The 21,090-nt window shown below is 41.4% G+C and overlaps 1 protein-coding gene across 3 annotated transcripts in view; it reads right to left on the bottom strand.

The window, feature by feature from the left end:
- LOC131455437 (E3 ubiquitin-protein ligase Midline-1-like) overlaps positions 1–21,090 on the bottom strand; it is a 43,646-nt gene that overhangs the window by 8,427 nt on the left and 14,129 nt on the right. For all 3 annotated transcript variants that reach the window (XM_058623058.1, XM_058623057.1, XM_058623059.1), the window contains exons 2-3: positions 10,309–11,102; positions 2,509–2,604 (exon numbers count right to left, since the gene is read on the bottom strand). In XM_058623058.1, the coding sequence (XP_058479041.1) occupies positions 2,509–2,604; positions 10,309–11,034 (822 nt within the window). In that variant the 5' untranslated portion in view covers positions 11,035–11,102. The remainder of the gene's footprint in view (positions 1–2,508; positions 2,605–10,308; positions 11,103–21,090) is intronic.

The following is a 21,090-nucleotide window of genomic DNA, read 5'->3' as shown; positions in this document are numbered from 1 at the left end:
GAAGAGGCAACAGCCCGAGCATGCATGCAAACATTGATGAACAACATCCTTTGTGGTATGTGAAGGCCACTGTAGTTCTCTGAGGAGCTTGGAGGAGGGAGGGCTGAGTAGAAGAGTCCTCCATTTCTTGCAATCTGCAGATGTCACTAATTCAGTTGGCGAGAGAAACTGCAGTGGAGGCCGTTGATTACACATATGGGTGTTAAGAGGAAAAATGGGCGTCCAGCGCCATAGTTTTTTTAATTCAATTTGCAGTTGGAACCTTTTCCGTCTCAGCAGGCCCTAAAAGTTGTTCAACTCCAATTACAACACTGCAGGTCCTAACATAATGTGTAATTTCTCACTGCGGTCATTTCCTAGCGGCACTTTCGGCACCTTATAAAGTGTGTTCTTGCTGCGGTGAAGCGGTGGCTCGGGGAGCAATGAAAGAGGGGTCTGCTGCGAGTGTTGCCAAGCCAACCACGATCGCACATTTCCTCCGACCCACAGGTGTTTTAATTATGACATCATGTAGAGTCATTTGCCAAATGAGGCTGAAAAGGACTTCCTCACTATCCTCAACGTCCCTGCCCAAACAGCATTTATGTGTCTTCTGGCACCGCGTTGCCAACAAACAGCTTCCCACCTGGATCACAGCTCGCTGCTTGTGTGAGACATGCTGAGCTGAAAACCTTAGCAGAGCTTTAATGTGCATCTGTCTTTTCAACACTACTTATTGGTTTCTTCCATGTCACTGTGACAGCTCCAATTTGCACTCACTTCTGTGAAAATGTATTTCCGTTGTGGCTAATCTTCCAAATTTAAGTAAATACACTAATAACATTTTATTAAAATTAATATAATAATAGCTCTGTCTGTGCGTGTGTGTGTGTGTGTGTGTGTTATGTAAAGATGTGGAGCATGAGGACGCTGCGGGCAGAATCTAGTGGAGCACATGATAAGCGTGACAGATTGCTCCCCGACTGGGACATCAAGTGATTCACTTAACCTCAAACACACACACACATGTACATCATCCAAACTCTCTGCAGGAGAGGTGATTTAAAACTTTACAGGCCTGATGCATTCACTGACACTCGTACGTTTCATCGATGCCAAAGGCACCAGAGGGATTTCTTCTCCCATTAGATTATATTAGAGATATGACACAATGTAGTGCATAGAAAATAAAATCCGTCTCGCTTGTATGCATCCGTACAGTAGATACAGTTGTATCTGTATGTATAGCATCTAAAAAGTCTGGTTCATCTGAACAGCCATTGCCAGAGTATAGCTCTGAAAAAGAGTCTAATCCCATGTAAAATATTCAAAAAGCCTAATCCACAGCACGTCAAGCTCTTTTCCTTTCCTGTGTGACCCCCTTTCTCTCACATTCATCCCTCCGTGAGCGACTGGGTGCATTATTTGTGATCACCACTTCAATAGCTGTGCCGTTTGTGAATAAATATGCCACGACTTTGCACCACGTGTGTGAGCATAATTCACCGAGGAAAAATAGGTCACGTTTTTTTCGTCGCTGGGAAGTGAGGTGTTTTTTTTTTGTTTTTTTTTGCAGTTGGCAATCAAAAGGATCAAACAGTGATCAAACCCAAAAAAACACTCTTTAAAAGAAACAGTGTTTCTCTCTTAAAATCTTTTGATGACTGCGTCGTCAGAATTTGCCCTCCGGCTCAGCTAGCGGAAAAACATCTGTGTGCGTGATGCTGACGACGCGGCACATGCATCAAGCGCTTTGGCAATAAATAAGTAAGTAAATGAATAAGCGCTCCAAAATGAATCACAATTTTCTTTCCTTTGAGCTTGTGCTGTGACTTAAATAATGATGTCACTACATTTTAACCCTGTGGCTGTTGCAGAGCACACGATCGCTTAATAAAGCCACACACACACGTATACACTGAAGTTAGCAACTTCTGCTAACTCCGTCATATTAACATGAAAACGGTTTCCTTAGCCATAGGTTTTGTGTTTTCAGGTTATGATGATAAATCATTGCAGAAACAAACTGTCAAAATACACATTTAACACTTACGGTAATGTCAACTCATGCATTCTGCACAACCTACAATAAGTCACAAGCACTACATACTTGTCAGAGACCAAAATGTGTCTATACATTAAAAGATCACATTAAAAAGTTAAGGAATCACTTAAATAAGTGATCAAGCATCAGGGAAAATCTGATTGAGCAACAAATCCTTCAAAATACAAGCATACACCTTGATTTATGCAAAATTAAAGGACCTCGACGTGAATGTGATCATATATTTTCAACAGTAGAAGTCGTTGGGGGGTGAGTAAAATAACGGTTAAGTCATTTTTATTTATGAATCACTCCAAAGTTGTTGAAAAGTGAAAGGGGATTTTTACTCCTCAAGAAATACTGGAAGTAAATATCCAAACCTTTTTGTTTTATCTGATTACACGCATTCCAAAAACAGATCACATGTAAACCAGCCGTAGATACTATAGGCGAGTGGTGACCTCAGCAGACCACAGTGGACTCACCTCCACATGTTGACAAGTCTGAATCAGCTTCCCCATGAGTGACTCCAGCTCATTGTTCCTCTTTATCAAATTGCTCAGGTTGGAATCCAGCGCTTGCTGTAGCACAAAGAAAAGAAACAACACACAGAGAGAGAGAGAGAGAGTGAGACAACAGAGGAAACATATGTAAAGCAGGAACATCTATACACACACACAAAAACTGGAAAACAAATCAAAGGTGCACAGCTCTTGCCCGTGAGCAGATTTATCTGCCAGAGATAAAACCTTGCTTTAAAAAAAAAGTTGTAAAACAAGTACATCCTCAAGAAGGCAACAAATCAAATGTTTGGTTTCCTTCAGCTCTTCTTCTGCACAGACACCCCTATCATTCTTCTCCCCGTCTGAAGACGGGGGTGCGTTCAGTTCCTGTGTTACCTCTGAGCGAGGGTGATAACCCGGCTCATCTCTGTACTGCCTCCTCATCCTCGTTCCTGTCTGAGCCTGTGACAGAGAAGCCTACACTGGCAAAGGATGCGAGTGGGACAGCCACTCCACTGAGCACCAAGCCATGCGCAAACCCGGCCAAGCGGTAAATTAGGCAGCAAAAGCTTTTCCCTACATGGAGCAGGCAGCAGCAGAGCTTCAGGCTAACGAACCGGTAAACAGGTGACAGCACATCAACGCGGTCCCTTAATGCCCCTCCCCGTTTTTATTTTCTTCCCTCCCACTTCTTCCCAGTTCTTTGGTGCTTTTTCTCATCCGCTTGGGCGCAAGCTGTCTCCTTTTTTTTTTCTTCCGAGATCATATTATTGCCAAACGGAGCGTGATTAAGCTGCTCTGAAGGCACAGCTCCACTGTCCTGCTCCAAACCCTTTCCCGGACGAATTTATACACAGTCTTCACGAATGCTGACATTTCAGAAACAGTTGTGAGCGGCGAGGCCGGGGTCAGCGAAATGTCAGAGTTTAGCCTCGACACGGGTATCTGGATACAGCTTTGAATTTAGTTTACTTTGGTTTAACATGCAAATTGCTTAATATTATTATCGCCTAACTTGTCTTGACCTGCAACACTGTTTTGCAGCAGTGTAAACAAAGCCGGTGTGATGCAGTGCTGTGGATTAAAAAGAGGTACCCCACAGGGAATATTGAATAAGCAACAACAGTAAACACACAGAGAGATGGCGGTTTGTGTGTGTGTGTGTGTGTGTGTGTGTGTGTGTTGTGGCACTGCAGGGCTTAATGGATGGCCTTAATACACAGATGACACACAAAAGCAGCATGAAAGTCTGGAATACAACGCTGCCATCGTATTATATTATCATCCACAGAGATAAAAATAGACTAAACCTCTTAAAGGATGATGATGAGCGCAGGAATCACGACTTGCTTCACGTGCAGCGAACATTAATGGACGCATACCTAACTGGAATGAGAATAACATCTGTAGTCATGTTTACATAACGTCAATCTGTACACAACACAGACTGAACATGCAGTACAGGAAACACACCATGACATGAAAACATCGTAAGGGATTTAAAATAAGTTGTCAGTTTCTGTTCCGTGTGTGTGTTTGTGTTTGTTCTTATGTTATCTCTTTTGGATCTTTTCTGGCATAAACACTGACCTTTTCAGAACCAGTGGTCCTCATGGAGACCAAAACCTGATCCCAACAACGCAGAACCTAATTTATGAAGGGATTAGATTTGAGTTGTGGTTAGGTTAAGTCCAGAAACAGACAAAATTTGAAAAAAAAAAAATGAAAGTAAACCGAGACTATGAAAAGATAATCTTTTTTACAGTCACACATTAATATTATAATGTGTGGTATCAGATATATATATATATATATATATATATATATATATATAAATATATATATATATATATATATATATATATATATGCATTATATATGCATATATATGCATTATATATGGGTTTTTGTTTCTTTAATAGCTGTATTGACAATTCAGTTGTCATACTCTAACAAAGAAAGTATGTTTTTGTTGGCATTATTGTTGTGACACAAGTGTGGATTCTTCCTTCTGTCCTGACAAAGCAAATGTTCACTATCGTCACTATAATCCATGTGTTCTCCCCCGTGTGTGCGTGCAGGTTTTCTCTGTCTTCTTTGCTTTCCTCCATGCAGATTTGGGGATAAGGGCAAACTGGACACTCTTGTGAGAGTGAATGATTGTTTGTGGCCCTGTGATGGACTGGCGACCTGTCCTCATTCCACCCCATGTCAGCTGAGACTGCCACAACTCTCATGTGGAGGATAAAGCAGCAGTAGAAGATGAATGAATGAATAATCCAGTGTAGTGTCTCTAAAATGACTAAACACTTTGTTTCCTCCACAGGGAAATTGTTCTGGCTGTTTTTATTCACTATTATTCGTTATTAAAATGACTACAGACTTATTTCCTGTAGATTAAACTACTATTTGAAAAAAAAAAAACATCCATCCATCCATCCTATACCTCCTGGTTCCAACATGTTGTTGCTGATTTTCTACCTTACTTTGGTTGGAAAAAATCACCACTTATAAAAATAACAGGAATTATTAATGCATGGCCAGGAGTTATGCATCTCGTTCCCATGTGTAGTTTAGGATATTTTCTTGAATATAAAATTATGTTTACAGTCCATGTACTCACGTGCAGAATATTAACTCTTTCACACCTAAGCCTTATTTTACTCATAAAAGCATCAGAAAATGATGTCAGTAAGTGCTTTTGCCCATTTTTCCAGAATAACTTTCAATATCTGGCAGTTATTTACAATTGACTGCATGTTAAAATAGTGTATTAACTATTTTAATACACTAATAAATAGTGTTACCGTTATAACCACTTGTTGACTTTGACTTGCAACTTCTCAGCTTTCAGAAACCACGAACAGTCATGTAATTACGGTAATGCAAGGTCGTCTGTGATGCCCTCGGTGTTAAAGGGTTAAGAAAAAGCACAACATTGAAGGAGAATAGGCAAAGAAAACATCATAATTGAGAATATAATGACTTTACAGGACAAATGTACATTTTAAACGTTGTTTGAAAAATAATAGTTAGTAGTTTAAAGCGTCAATTAAAAGTTGAGGTTATTGTTTATGTGGGCACTGAATATTGTGCAGGGCCATGCCACTGAGTTAAGCTAAACCAACATCATCATGGAAGAATTGTACAATTCAAATTCAAAGCCAATATTACAGCCTGCATCCAACTAATCATAAACATCAACGATATAACAATAAAATAACCAAAGTGGAACCAGTAAAACATCCATAAAGTAAAGCAATAAGATAAAGTCTTAAACCTAAACACAGGGAGGGTCGTTACAGGGAGAACAGTTTTAAAAGTGAGTTAAAAGTAATCAATGAACTCCACTGTAGATTAAATGGGGAATGGGTGTAGCTGCTCTCAAAGTGGACTCATAAAATCAATTTTCTTGTTTTTTTTTAGTCAAACATCTGGCAGCTGCTTTTAATAAAAGAGCCCAAAAATGAAATGAAACTGATGTAAACATGAAGCAAAGGTCTCCTCAGGCTCAGACTCGGCTAAGGAGGAACATAAGACCACTAGGAATGTAAATATATTTCTAAATATGGGATTTATTTTCCTGAGTGTGGTCAACTGACAGAATCAGAGCCAGTTTCTTCTTTCTTTCTTTCTTTTTTTTCTTTTACAAAGAAAAGATGGCTCCTTCCAAAAACATCTGCTCTGAATCACTGCAGCAGACTCGGTTATCCTCCCAGAATCTTCTTAAATCACACACCGAACGTGTTTCTTTGACTTTCCTCATCAAACAGACATAACGCGGCCCGGTATTTGCATATAAACCCCTATTGTGTGTGGACTCAATCCTCCCAAAGTCGCGCTGATAAGCTACTAACACATGCAGACAGGTAAGAATCCGAATTCCAGTGGAGATGTCGTGAAACTCCGCTGAACTGACAGAGAATTCCCCTGCAATTATTTCCTTGTCGCTCGCATACACACGGGCGTGTGCGTGAGAGAGAAACTTTCGTCATAAAGTTGAAAGTCGAGGAAAAAAAATGAAGGGAGACAAGATTTCTCATTTATTGGTTTGCTGCTGTGTCCACCCGTCGCCTCGCACACATCTACACCGCGTTTATGTCTTATTTTCGAAGTCATCATCGCGCGCGGGTGTTCTGTATTTGTTGGAGGGCAGCGGCGTCTTTGCTCAGCACACAGTTTTCTCCTCTGTAAATTGGATTGAATTGTTTGTGTGTGTGTGTGTGTGTGGGCGCGGACTCCAAAAGCAAAGCACAGCAGAGAGAATTGAGAAAACACAACAGGGAAGGGACATTAAATCTGAGAGGGGGGGGGGGGGGGAGAAGGCCTCGAGCAAAGGGAACATCAGTATAGAATGTAAGAAAGTAAACAGCACATTGCACTTTATACTGACAGATTATGTTATATCGACTTCAAATAAAGAAGTTTTTTTTTAAAGACAGGCTTCAATATGGTGGTGGTTCTTTAATGATTTAACTAAAAACTGATGGTGCATTCAGGGAATCCTCATCAGCTTGTTAAGATGGAAACATCCAGATTGTGTAAATAGTGCACCGGGGGGGTAAATTCTTGCAATGTGACTACAATGTGAGTCATGATTATTCTCCACAGTGACGGAGGCTTTTTTCTATCTTCCCCATTTTCTGCTCTTCGTCCGTATGTTGAGATGTGGAGCTGGTATAGGTACATTCATGGTACATTAGGGAAACAAATGAATGCGTAAATATCAAAAAATGTAGTGTAGAGCAGCTTTGAGTGGTCATCAAAGACAAGAAAAGCACTATATAAATACAGACCATTTGTTTTATATCAACAATGGGTCACATCGCTTGTATAATCTTGGTGTTTTCTAGGATTACTAATGACATGGTTCTCGCTAAATTAATATCAGCGCGCTGTGTGTGTGTGAGACAAAATACTTAGATGTCCGTCTCTTAGCGCTGGACAACTCAATAGGGACACATTACCTCATTACCGTTCTCAAATAATACAATATGTACATGAATGCAGGTCATTCATGAAACATTTCACGTATGGAAATGGATTTTTTGCAAATAATGACAACCATTTTCCCCTCTCTTCAAAATAAAATGTCCTCATGTCAAAGAGTATGAAAAGCAGATACCCAATTAACAGAATACCCAATGGAATAGAATTAAAATAGAATTTTAGAGGCCAAGACATTGGTTTCTCCGTACGGCATGGAGTGATGTGATGTCCCGTTGTACTGGTCCATCACTTCCGGAGGTCAGAAATAAACTGTTGCTCGTCATTGATTCACTGTAATTGAAGATTGACCAAGCCAGAGGGATGAAATCTTTAATAACACTGACAACATGAAAGGAGAAAGCAAGTTAGAGGATAATAAAACAAGGATGAGGCGGCCAGTAGACATTAAGGTAAATATTGATCTTATCTGCTGCTTATATTTCATCACGCACGGTGGCAGCTCACAATATGGTGTTTGGACCTTAAAGGACGGCTGTTTAAAGCGAATGCATTATACAGGGAGCCTGTGATTTAGAAACTAAAACTCTCTCATACAGCGTAGCCCCCATCTTTTACCCTCAAGGTTCCATCTCCTCAGGCCCAGAGTCAAGGACTTTTAAAAGCTATTTCCAGTCTCATTCTCTGTCAATTTCCTGTGACGGGGGTAATTTTATCGCTGAAAAAGGATGGGTGTTCCCACAATAACCTCCACAGCTCTTATCAGACACGGCACCGCTGCAACCCCAAAAAAGAGAGGAAAGTATTCCAATCATCTGATATTCCTCGGTGGGGGATATCTCAAATTCCAGCCAACCACAGCAAAATGCGGTGCCTGAAATGGTCCGTAAAATATGACCGAAAGAATTTTCTACACAGCAGAGTAGAAAAATGAAAGAAAAAGACCTCAGTGAGAGAAAAGGAAGAAGAGAGCCGTCTGTCACATCTTAAGTATGAACCGTCGCTAAGTTCCTCTTAAAGTTTTTGCGTCTTCCTCACTTAAAAATCAAATGTGTTGTCGTGTATGAATAATGCACGAGTCCTGCGTCGTTTCCCGTGATAATTAACTTAGATCGAGACCTCGCTCTATTTCCATTTTGTCCCTGTTTCTGTTGCACGTTACAATCTTTGACTTTTAAAAGACTCCGTCTCCGTCTTAAGGCGACACAAGGCTATATATATTAATTGTTGACATTGCTTTTTGTTGCATAATCATAAGTGAACGTGGCTCCTGTCAGGATTTGTTTGCAGTGTGTGTGTGTGTGTTCATCGCATGTGTTCGTTCAACGTGTGAATTAATGAACTACAGTGAAGTGAACTCTCATGAAAAACAGGGGGTTTAGCCTGAGGCTGAGGACTTTAAAAGCTCTACTGTAAGTTAATGTTCATTTTAATTTGTTAATGTGGTGAGTTTCATCCTCCTCGGCCATTTTGACCCACATGTAATGGATATGTCAGTTACTGATAAAAGTCACACTCAAAGTGCTACTTTTCATATTCTACAGAAAAAGTGAAAATCCTACAGTTCCCATGTTTTTGCACGGAGGAGAACAGTATTCGTGTTTCTGCTGCTTTTGTAGAATCATATGTCTTGTATCAGCCGCACATGATTTTATTTATTTCCAGCGTTAAAGAATCACGTGGCGCATTATGTTTGTCATCCGTAATTACTTGTTTGATCAGTCAAGGTTACGTGAACCAAATTATACATCAACTATAATCTCTACTAGTGCAAACTTTTGTCTCTATTTAGACTCGTACAAGCGGACGCTTCAGGCAGTTCATTTAAATCAAATAGCGGAAAGTGGAAATGACGTTCAGTGTGCACATGGGCCGCACATGCATGAACCCCCTCGTGAAGCTTTTAAGAGTTTCTTCTGCTACTTATACACCAAAGGTCACGTTATGAAGCACCTTGGAGGGACATTGTCTTGTGTGATAACTAGAAACAGTGACAAAGGAGAGAGAAAGTGTGCAAAGACAGTCAGAAACTCTAAATGTGAAGGACATAAAACCATTATCTGAGGCAGAATTACATTAATATTATCCTTTTAGGCCTCTCTAAATGGTAAACAACCAAAACAGAGTAGTAAGTATCCCTGACCTTAACTCTAACCAGTTAATGCCTAACCCTAACCAGAATAGAAAGCTCAGCCCTAAACTTAACACTTTCCTCACTTTCGCCTCATTAGGACCATGTTTTGGTCTCCATGGGGACTACTGGTCCTGACAAAGGTCAGTGATCATGCTAGAAAATATCCTAAAGAGTACACACAAGTACACATGCTTGGCAATTACTCACATATTGTTATTACACACACCTACACCCAGCAGGCAATCATCACTCATTAACCTGCAACCTTAGTGATGACGCAATGTTTCGTCACTAATGACACTTACCATATTCATTACGAGTGTGTGTGTGTGTGTGTGTGTGTGTGTGTGTGTGTGTGTGTGTGTGTGTGTGTGTCTCTCAACACCCTACGGCACACTGACATGCTGTAGTGATTAGGCTAATTGCTTAATTATTCAGGAGAGATAATAAGTCGGCGTGAGGTGATAAAATCTCACTTGATAATTGAGTTAGATACCAGGGTGAGGATAATAGGAAATATCATACAGCAGAACGGAACAGAATTAAAGTTTAAAATTCATTATGGTGGACGTGTTAAAGATAAAGAGCGGGCTGACTCATTAACCTTATCCGTCGTTAGAAAGATCCAAACAACGTTTCATTACCAGCGGCGTTAAAATCACGTGTGGACGTGTTGTCAAAATAACAACACGTGCGCTTACCTTGAGTTTTTCATAGCGGTCACTCAGCGCTGCCACCTGGTGGTCCCTGTGCCGCCCGACCAGCTTGCACAGCGAGCAGATGAGCTGGTCGTCGCTGACACAGTACATGTTGACCTTTTCCTCCTTGTGCTCCAGACACTGAAGCCCTCTGAGGTGCGAGTCAGACATGGGCTCGATGAGCCGGTGACCCGTGAACGGCTTCTTGTTGGGGTGAGTCGCCCTCAGGCATTCCTCGCAGTAGGACACCTCGCATGTCACGCACGTCTTGACCGCTTCCTGTGGCGGGTCCTGCTCGCAGAACTGGCACTGGACCGGCTCGGGAGGCGTTCCTGGGCTGGACATGGCGGCGCTGACGGGGATCAGTGCCAACCGGTTGCTCCCCTCCTCACTGGGGGAGTTCGGTCCACTGTGGGGTGCAGGCAGTGCAAGTGGTAGAGGGAGCCCGGCTGAAGATGAGGCCCGCTGGACTCGATCAATGATGTTTTGCAAGGTCACGTTTCTCTTAAGCCCTTCTAGTCCACGCTCAGGACTCAAAGAAATGACATATCTACATGTGGGGCACTGGAAGGCGGCAATGCTTTGAACTGATTCGCTGGTGGTGCAGTGCGAGACGAGGATGCGGTGGGCGCAGCCGAAGCACAGGCTGTGGGCACAGGGGAGCAGAAGCGGGTCTTCAAAGAGCTCCAGACAGATTGGACAGGTCAGCTCCGACTCCAGAGAGTCCATCCTGTTCAGGGGAGGCCAGGCGGGACCAGACGCAGTGTCAGCGAAATCCAGAAGAGCTGCTCAACTTTCTGCAGATCAGACATGGAGAGAGGGAGATGGTGGAAAAGAGGGATTAGTGATTAGATGGTGTGAAACAGCTTACTTTTCACTGCTTTCTTTGGAGGGCTTATATCTTAATGGAGGGGAGAACTGAGTGGACCTACAGAGTGTTTGAGCTGAGGTGTGTAATCTTCCATTGTCCGTGTTATTATACTGGGTTTGTTGAGCATTAGAATCCATTTCTGAAACTTTTTGTGGACGCTTCTTTGTGTTTTCAGTCATACTCCAACCTTTTCGCAGTTGTCTCACTTGGTATGTGCAGTGTGGGAATGTTGACGAGTGTGCTGCCATCAGAACACTGCTTTATTTAATATGTGAAATCAACTGACAAGGATTTGAAAGGATTTTAGTTTTTCGTCATCAAAAATACGGATCCTTACAATGTGGAAACTTGTTCGTCTGTCCTCATATGTCTGTGGTATGTCAACTGTCTTTAGACAAAGCTGAATATTTTAAAATAAAGGGCAAACCGAAGATAAAAAAAACATTTCCTCTTTGGTCAAAATAACACAGCGGACATGAGACCAGGGTGAAGATGATCATTATTTCTTTTCTAACTGCCGCTGACTCGTGAGTTTCAAACACACTCCTTGCTTACAGCTGTGTGACATTTTGCTTATTGCGACAAAGAGCTTGTTGTTGTTGTTTTTGTGTGATGATGGTGCAGTAGCGACAGCTGCAGCCACAGCTGCAGTCACTTTCTTAATGAGTGAACATGTCCATTAATATCCCCGGAGAGGAGCTGAGTCATGATTTCCACGCAGCTCTGCATTTAGTCTGTGGGTCTCTCACTTAACAGAGAGACTCACCTGTGTGGACACTGGTCTTACATGTTGTTTATCTTAGAAATGTTTTTTTGTTGTTGTTGTTGTTGAGCACAGTAGCAACTTTAGCGTCATGACCTCTGGACTGTCTTTATTCAGTTTGAATGTTGGTCCATGTAGTAGTTGTTTTTACTGAATTAGATTCACACCTCTATAGGACTCTAGAATATATGGGAGGCATTAAGGAGGATGGATTTCAACTTTATTATATGGTAATTATTGATTTTTATTAACAGATGTTTCCATGTGAGGTATTAATTCTCATAAATCAGCAATTACTGGAGATGACAAGGTATACCTGTAATATAATCTCCTTTTGTTCACACCATTACCAAATAAATCAGGCTGGAATTAGCATTATTAATAAAACGGCAATACATATGTTACTTTTTTTTATTTATTTACTTGTATCTTCCTGTTTTACTTTGCGGTTGTTCCTGTATACCTTGTCAAGTGTTACTTCCTGTCTTTGTCCTGTTTTCCCCTCCATTGTGATTGTCTGCCCCACACCTGTTTCACCTGTGTTCAATTATCCCTCTTCCCCCCCCCTCGTGTATTTTAGTCTGTGCCGTTGGTGTCTGTTCGCTCACCGTTGTGTGCATTTCCCCCCATTTCTGCTCATGTTCCTGTTTTTTTTTTGTTTTTTTAGTGACGGATTCTCAGTGTCAACAACAAACAAACCAAACATCAACCAATTTAGACACACACACACACACATCAGTGCAGTTAAAGGGTGCAAGCAACCTGATAAAGTTGATAAATATGTCATCACTGTTTCCTCTTCATAAAAAATGGAGGGGCGTGAAAAAAGAAACAAACACGTTTCAAAATACTGCTCAAAATATAAATATTGAGGTTAAGAGTCATAAACACAAGATAAACTTGTGCGTGTCTCCTGCATTTATGATCATAACCAGTGTCCTGTAATAAAACAACCGTTGGTTGCCTTCTGCAAAAAAATAAGGAAAATATTCTGACCACAAAAAATGGATGAGGACATATGGAATCTATAAGATGATACAACATAGATTTTTGAATGACAATTTTAGTGTAAGTGACAGTTATTTAAAAATCACTTGTAAAATAATCCTCCTCCCGAAAAGAGTTGCTTTAATCCAACTCTCTTCTTCTTCTTCCCACTGTGTGCTTTCAGCAGATGTCACTGTTTACTGAGCTGAGGGCTCAGCTGTCTGTGAGTGCAGTCATGCAATCAGAATCTCCCTCTGCATCAATCTCTTTATGCATCATTTGCTTTCATCCGGCTGCAGATAAACTCGCCTCACTTTAGCCCCGTGATATATATCGATGAAGGTTACAGGAAGATTTAAAGCGATGCGAGTCGACTCTGATCTTTTATTTTCCAAATAAGAAAAAAGGCTGACGCTGAAATGAAATACACATGGGGCCGGGTATTTCAAGGACAGTTCCCCCGGTGGGGCGGCGGTGCGGGGCAGGTGGAGGTGATTCAGCAATCACACCCTTAAGATGAAATGAAATGTTTTGAAAGACGACTGTAAACGCGGCAGATCCTCGGAGAAGCACAAACACACTCACACTCGCGGTTGTGTGATCGATCCAAACGCACACCGACAGACAGCAGCACTAAAGAGCCTCCCTCAGGTCCTTGTATTTCCAGAGATGTATCGTCTGACGCTTGTAGATGGTGCAGTAAAACTTGCAACAACAAAAAAAAGGTGGACGTCCCGTTACTTTCAGCCTCCGTGTCAATTTACAAACACGGAACATTGTCCTCGTGTCCCCAGGAAGACATTAAAATGAGGGATTAGAGTCTGAGCGGGAGTTTCAATGGTGGCGAGAGACTTTCCGATCATAAAACATCACTGTTGATAATTCTTATTTCACCCACAAACATGTGACAGTACGCACGATAACCTTGAACCAAGTGCTATCCTGGGGGCCAGCCTGAATTTGAGATAGACAAATAAGTCCGTGTTCAGATGTGACCTTTGCAAATATTAGTATTTTACTTTTTGATGATTTTTATGTATGTTGCTTTACACATGCTTTATAAAGCCTTACTTGTTCAATTACAATATACATTAATTAGTTATTTGGTCAATAAACTGAAACCAAAAACCTCAAAATAACATCCCTGAGACATTTTTGGACTATACTAACTATAAATATTCACATTAGTTATTGATACGCACCGATACTGATTCTTGATACTCATCATTGTGTAACCCAGTCCTGCAGACACACAGACAAAGTTAGCCACTGTCTGGTTAATGCAGTTTTTTTGAGTTTGTTTGTTTTTTTAAATAAAAACAGAAGCTTCAACATTGTCCGTTTTCAGTTTATTAAGAACTGTATATTTGATAAATAAGCTGAATTTAATGTAGCTTGATAGACAGGCAGGTACACACACACACACACACACACACACACACACACACACACACACACACACACACAGCTGTCAGCTATATTACAGAAGCAGGGAAAATAAAGTTCCTGACAAAGCTGGGAACGTTGGACACTGATGGAGCTCTGACAGGTTTCTGTCTGACAGGAAGGAAACGTGGAGGCCCAGAAGGAAAAAGAGAATAAACACACCACACACTGACAAAGACAAACACACACACACAAACTAAATCTGTGCCTCCGCATGGTCACACTAATCCAGATTAGCAGGTGCGAGACGAGGTGAAATGCCTGTCAGCCTACAATAGGTGACACTGTTGAACCGTGCACAGACGTGACGGAGCACAGAGCAGAAGGAAGTATGAGGAAAAAGAGTCGAAATAGTGCAGTGAGAAATTAGAGGAGGAAAAAAAAGGGTGAAAAAGACATGACAGAGGACCTCTTTCTGTAGTTGTTTACTTTCCTACCATCACTTGTGCATCATGAGTGTCAGAGGCCCCCGTGTGTGAAACACTCATCACCACTGGTGCGTCAGTACCATTACTTTTCAGTGGGGGGCAACACAAAGCTGAATGACTAGTAGAACAATCCTTCACTGTCTTGCTCCTCATTTTTTTTCCCCCTGCAGTGTCTGCATGAGAGCAAGGAGTTTTCCTTTTTTTAAAAACAAATGTTAGAAATGGATTTCATGCAACAGCCGTAAACTAACCGTGAGGGCTGATTTAAATAAGGCTGTGACTGGCATCGTGACAGTTTGGTCAGTATTTTGTCTGTTTTCCACTCTCTATCACGGAGTTAGTCATTTTTAGTCCCGACTGCAGCAATAGCCCCTGCTCTCTGCAAGCATTACCACATCATGATTATGATAATAGCCTTTGAAAAAACGGGCACATCAATTTGCATAATCTGAAACAAAAGCACAGAATTTCTTTATATTTTAGTATCAAATATTATTATTATAATCTGTATATACAACCAAAATAGCAGCACCACTCTCGAAAATTACAAAACTTTCAAATATAAAGGATTCTAATACAGTTTCTGGTGGCACCTATTTCAGCCCCTAGTCATTTGGAAACATAATCTAATGAATATTTCAAAATAAAGCAACACACAAGAAGACACTGTGACTTTTCAGACATGAAAATACGACTTGCACGATGATGTTAACACCAATTTGAGACTTCTGTATTGCTGATTTATTGTGATAAAATCAAGACTAAATCATATCTTATGAGGCTACACATCTTGTGAGAATGGAAAACTTTGCAAAAGTCACACAAAAGTTTCAAATCTGTCCACTGTTTTTGGGAAATGTTTGTGTGTTCTGATATTTCCCTGTTTCTTATTCTTCCACTGACAGTTTGCTATTTCTGTGCCTCCGGCCGTGTAACAAGAGTCGCATTATAATTCCGATAGTTACAAATGTCAGTGCCCTGATGCTCCTCTCAGATGCCTTGTTTCTCCTTTTGTTTTATTATTATTTTGAAAGCAAACTTTCCTCATGGTCTCTGATCCATAAAAGTCCGTGAAATAACCTTTTGCAAACCAAGCTTTAGTGCATTTTGAAGACTTTTGAAAACAAACAAGCGCATCTACCAGAACAACAAATCATAACGCTATCATTATATTCCTCCGCCTTCCTGTTTATATTAGGCCCGACTCTACGTCTAAATATTTTATGAACATTAGGTCCGAAATGCTTTTTGCTTTTTCCACTAAAATTTTCATAGGGGCTCTTTCTCTCTTATTTTAAAACATATTCACGAAGAGTGAGCGAGTCTTTCTTTTTGGAAATGTTCTGCTCATGTGGATTGGAAATAGGCGCCGTCCACTCAAGTTTCTTGTCTTTGATAGGAAACTCCTCTTGGCTTTGCACTTTCAGCGTCGGCTACGCCATCGCTTGACAAATCAATCTGAAGAAGTTCCTCCGCCGTCGACGCAAGATCATTCAGAAAATAATTTGAGCGAGCTGAAAAAGTCTATTTAACCCCCCGTCGCTTAAAGAAACACATTTTGTGGCGTGTGATGTGAGCAGATGTGGCAGTCCGTGGAGTAGAACTGAGAACTAGGTCAGTCCTGCTGACCTGGCTCACATAATCATCATGCTTGCCTTGTGTGTGTGTGTGTGTGTGGGTGTTTTACCTCCTTAGGACCTTTTCTGGCATAAACACTGACCTTGTCATGGCCAGTAGTCCTCATGGAGACAAAAACCTGGTCCTAATAAGGCAGGACTTAATTTGCGAGGAAGCTGAAGTTTAGAGCTAAGGTTTGAAATGTGGTTAGGTTAAGGTTGAGGTTACCTGGTTATGGTTAAGGTTAGGTGTGAGGCTTTGTCTGCAGTGTCGTAAGAATAACAGCTGTGCAATGCGCGTGTGCGTGCTATTCCAATTCTCTTTTAACTCGCAGGAGAAAGAGAAAAGAGCGAACGCAGTAAAACGTTTTTTAAGAAGTGAGCAATAAACTGAGGCCAAACATGATGTAATGTGTCGTTGGCTTTGAAGTTTTCTGGACAAAAATCTGCACCCAGTGAACATTGTTAGACAAAAACTGAGGAATGAAATATTATCAACAGCCCTGATTTGTTTTAGAACAACAACGTGACGCCATGGTGCAACTTGCACATGGCACATGCCGCTCACCTACTTTCACAATAGGGACACTTGATTATTCATTATTGCAAATAAACAAAATCAATTATTGACATTTTTACAAGTTATGAAACACAACTTACACGTAATTTTTACCAGAATCTAAAGCAGACCTTTTCAAGACCCCTGTGCTACTTATGAGATTTGCCATTCACAAAACCATAATCTGCTTTTACAGCAAATGGCTCGCAATGACAGATTAACCATCACCCTTGTGCATGCTGGCAAAAACAAGGCGTCTTTTCAGGGTCATGCTCTCTCTGTCAAGATTAAAATACTATCTATATATATATATATATATATACAGCTACACTGAGACCGCGCTCACATTCTCCCATGCCGTGTCAGCAGAGGCAAATTATTACTCGGCTGCATTTCCTAGCAAAATATTAGTCTTGGCCACTGCTTCGCAGGAAGTGTGTGATAAATCTTGCAGCACTTGTGTGAGAGAAATTCATTTCATGCCATCTCCGACTTGCTGGCTCGCAGGTGTGGGAGCAATTAGAGAGGAAAAACTCTCCTTAGGTCACGATGGTGCCCAAAACTGGAGCCCAAACTCCACTTTAATGCTCAAAAAAAGATGTCGAATTCAAAGAAGAGTTCGATTAAGAAATCACTGTCATCCCTTCCCGTCCTCCTCCTCCTCTCCTAATACTTGTCGTTCAGTCTCTGTGAGTTCATTCAAGTTACGCACGCTAAATGCTGCCAATCACATCCACACGTATGCCCACACTCACACAATGTCTTTGTCTGATTCCAGACACCCTGCTATGTTGATCCCTAATCCGCTTCCTACCACACTGGCCGTGACCAATCAGGGCCTTTCATGTTCAGAAAGCGGTCAGTCACACGTAACACGGTTGGTCGGTTGTAGTCTGAGACGTAGAGGCCATTAGCGATTATGATAAAGGGTGACATTTGTGATTGTAGCACTGTGGTTTTGTGTGTGTGTGTGTGTGTGTGTGTGTAGCAGTGTGACCTGGATTATCTGCAGTGAAATTAGATGTGATGTTTAGGAGGCTGGAGTTGAGCCTGGTGTTGTCGAGGGCCTTTACATCACCATCGTACACACATACAGTGATGAGAATGTCACCCCTCTGGGGTAGAAAGAGGTTTTGAATAGGGCTGAACCTCAATGAAACGTAATTAGCAAAGTGCAAAGGCTGCAAATGAACAATTGTTAGGATGTGAACTACTGACTACATTTCGATTAATCACTTTAATTTTCGTCATGTTGTGGTAAAGAAATATCTGATCAACACACCGTTTGCTGCGTCTGCTGAGCAAATGATGAAAAAGATGACTTGCGTTAGTCAGCAAAATACAATGAATGCATTCAAATAAAAACACATTTTAAAGATTGCAAGAGTCAGTATTAAACTGACAGCTAAATATGATTTACGTCAGTTTGGATGATACTTTAAACACTCTGCAAATTTAGTTTAACGCGCGTCTCTCCATAATTACACTTATTCCATAATGCCTTTGTGTTGCCTGAAAATATGTGTTTAGCGGTAGATGAAAGCGGTTTAATGTGTGTGAGGGGGGGGGGGGGGTTATTCTCGGGGGTGCTAAATTATCTTTGCAACTTTGATGAGTTAATGAAATGTTTTTAAACATGAAAAGTGGCCCCGGAGAGCGGCCAAAAGGAGTGTTTACATGTGTATGAACGTGTTTCAGGCAGACGTTTTGTGACAGAAACCTGCCTCTTTGTACTCCTGTGACCAGAGTTTAACTTAACCAGAGCCATGCTCACCTACATCACAGAGCACATGGTGTGTCATAATTCCTAACATATGGACAGCTGGGGGACGTTTACAACTCCATGATTTCTTTTTTTTTTTTTTTTTTTTGCATATTTGGAGTATGAACGCTGCACATGAGGCTCGTGACCTGACATTTAACATGTCATCCTGCAGCAGATGAACCCCAAGAACCTTCTATATGTATCAAATAGCTGTGACAGAAGAAAAAAAGAACCAAAACCAAGCAATGGCTGACAGCTGTGATTGTTGTTTTAATGAGCACTTAACTTTTGACACTTTATACTTGTACTTAGTGTAATTTGTGTTAAACTTCTGGCCACAAGTGTAATGAGATTGCAGGATGACTGCATGAAATATGAATATGAACTGTATTGGATTGGAAAGAAGTGGTGGTTTGTGTTGCGGTGATCTCAAACATGTTCCATTATAAGGAAAGTGGCACATGTGAAATAATCAAATATTCCTAGTTTAAAGCTGCAGTGCGTAACTTTTGATGATCGTATTATGATCATCACGAGCAAGAAAAACAAGAAAAACCTGGGGGTTTTTCGATCCATAGAATTCACTTCTGTTTGCAGTCGTCTCACTGTACTATTGCAATGTTGCTCTTACCTCCCATTGTTTTGACGTACAGCAAACAACTTCCTGTTCATTTTTAAAAGTTGCCCCCCTACACTTTTAAATGGTAAAACTTGAGGTCTGCGCGGCAATTTTTTCAAACAGCGACACTTCTGACGACTGAATTTCCCATGGCAGCCCTGCACGTGTCTTTTTTTTCTCAGTTGATCATTAAAGAATGCAGTGGGGTGAATAAAATGAACTGAACTGGAGTGGAAACGAGGAGGGGGTGTGAGTGTGAGTAAAAAAAAAAAAAAATTATAAAAAAAATAACAAATCCAGTCTGCCCTTTCAAAGAATGTTTAGACAGCAATTAGTAGTTTGACCCCGGGAGCGTCTGAAGTGGGCGATTGCTGATGCTTTGACGATGAAGTCAACGTTGCCTTTTCCTTGTGACGAACAGCAAGACTAAAACAGCATCTTAATAAGATGCAGAGGCACTTGACAAAGCTGTCTCTACATGGTTCCCACAGTCGATCTTCAGGGGGTGGGGGTTCAATATGCGTCTCTCAAGCTGTGGGCTGACAATACCACTGGAAACAGGAAAAGAGACGGCGACAATACCATTGTTGCTATATTGGTCAGCACGGTGACAACTGCAAACAAAACTTCCTAGCATGTCAAAACAACGTTGAGATAATGCAAGCTGCAGTCACGTCTTTGCTATAGTACATTCACCACATCTAACGTGTTTAAAAAGAATATAGATTTCATATGCGTGGCATGAAGAGATGTTGGCAGAGAGAAGTCCAGCATGCTTTACTTTAAATCCAAAGATGGGAAAAAAAACTCATACTACGATGTGAAAAGTTACAGCGGCTTCGCTTCCTCGAGGTTCCCCATTGTCCCGCAGCTCGGAACACTGAACCTGGATTTCCTTGATCCCTGTGACCCAAAGCAGGTGAGCGGGATCAGTGGCAGCGCTGAGCCCGTGGCAGCCAGCTGTCACATACGACACACGCCTCGGCACACACACGAGACACATGCTCACTTGAACACACATGCATCCATACATGCTTAACATGCCTCAGCACACGGGGGGGGTGGGGGGGGGAGACGCTGTGTTATAAGTCCGCTTCTGGGAGGCTCTTACAAACAGGCTATGGCACAGATGTAGACCTCACCGTGGCTAAACATGTGTTACATTTACATGCACACTCACGATAAGATAACAATGGAGGAAAAAGGTGCCATACAGCCAAATGTGCCCTCTCTGCTCCGGCTGTTTAACTAACACTGTCAAACTTCCTGCCCTCTTAAGTGCAAAGAGACCAAACATTCGGGGACCTTCAAAGCCACTCACACTCACTTCCAGCACTCAAGTACGCGCACACATTTTAAGCATCCCTCAGGCACCGTCTACTGCCTTCAGGAATCTTGGGCTTCAAGCAACATCACACACACAAACACATAGTGGCTTCTTAGAATTTGGGTTAATATTCGCGAAAATATTCCAAACATCCAACAAGTGAACTTCACAATTTAGGAGTTATAAAATATATAAATCATAGGTTATGTGAAGCAGAAGTGGCTCTGGTTAAAAATACTGACGCCTTCAAACCAAAGAAGTCGTTCACAATCATACAAACAATATGGTAAAAACAGACTCTTTGGTAAACCTCACTGCTCCTGCAGAAGTTTCTCCACCACTGTGATGCACATGGCTCCACATCCCTCATTGGTTGAATCTCTGAAGCCACTGCTCTATCATTA

Source organism: Solea solea, chromosome 2, assembly GCF_958295425.1.
Source record: "Solea solea chromosome 2, fSolSol10.1, whole genome shotgun sequence".
Classification (NCBI taxonomy): domain Eukaryota; kingdom Metazoa; phylum Chordata; class Actinopteri; order Pleuronectiformes; family Soleidae; genus Solea; species Solea solea.
The sequence above is the reverse complement of the archived record's forward strand: the minus strand, read 5'-3'. Positions and strand labels throughout refer to the sequence as shown.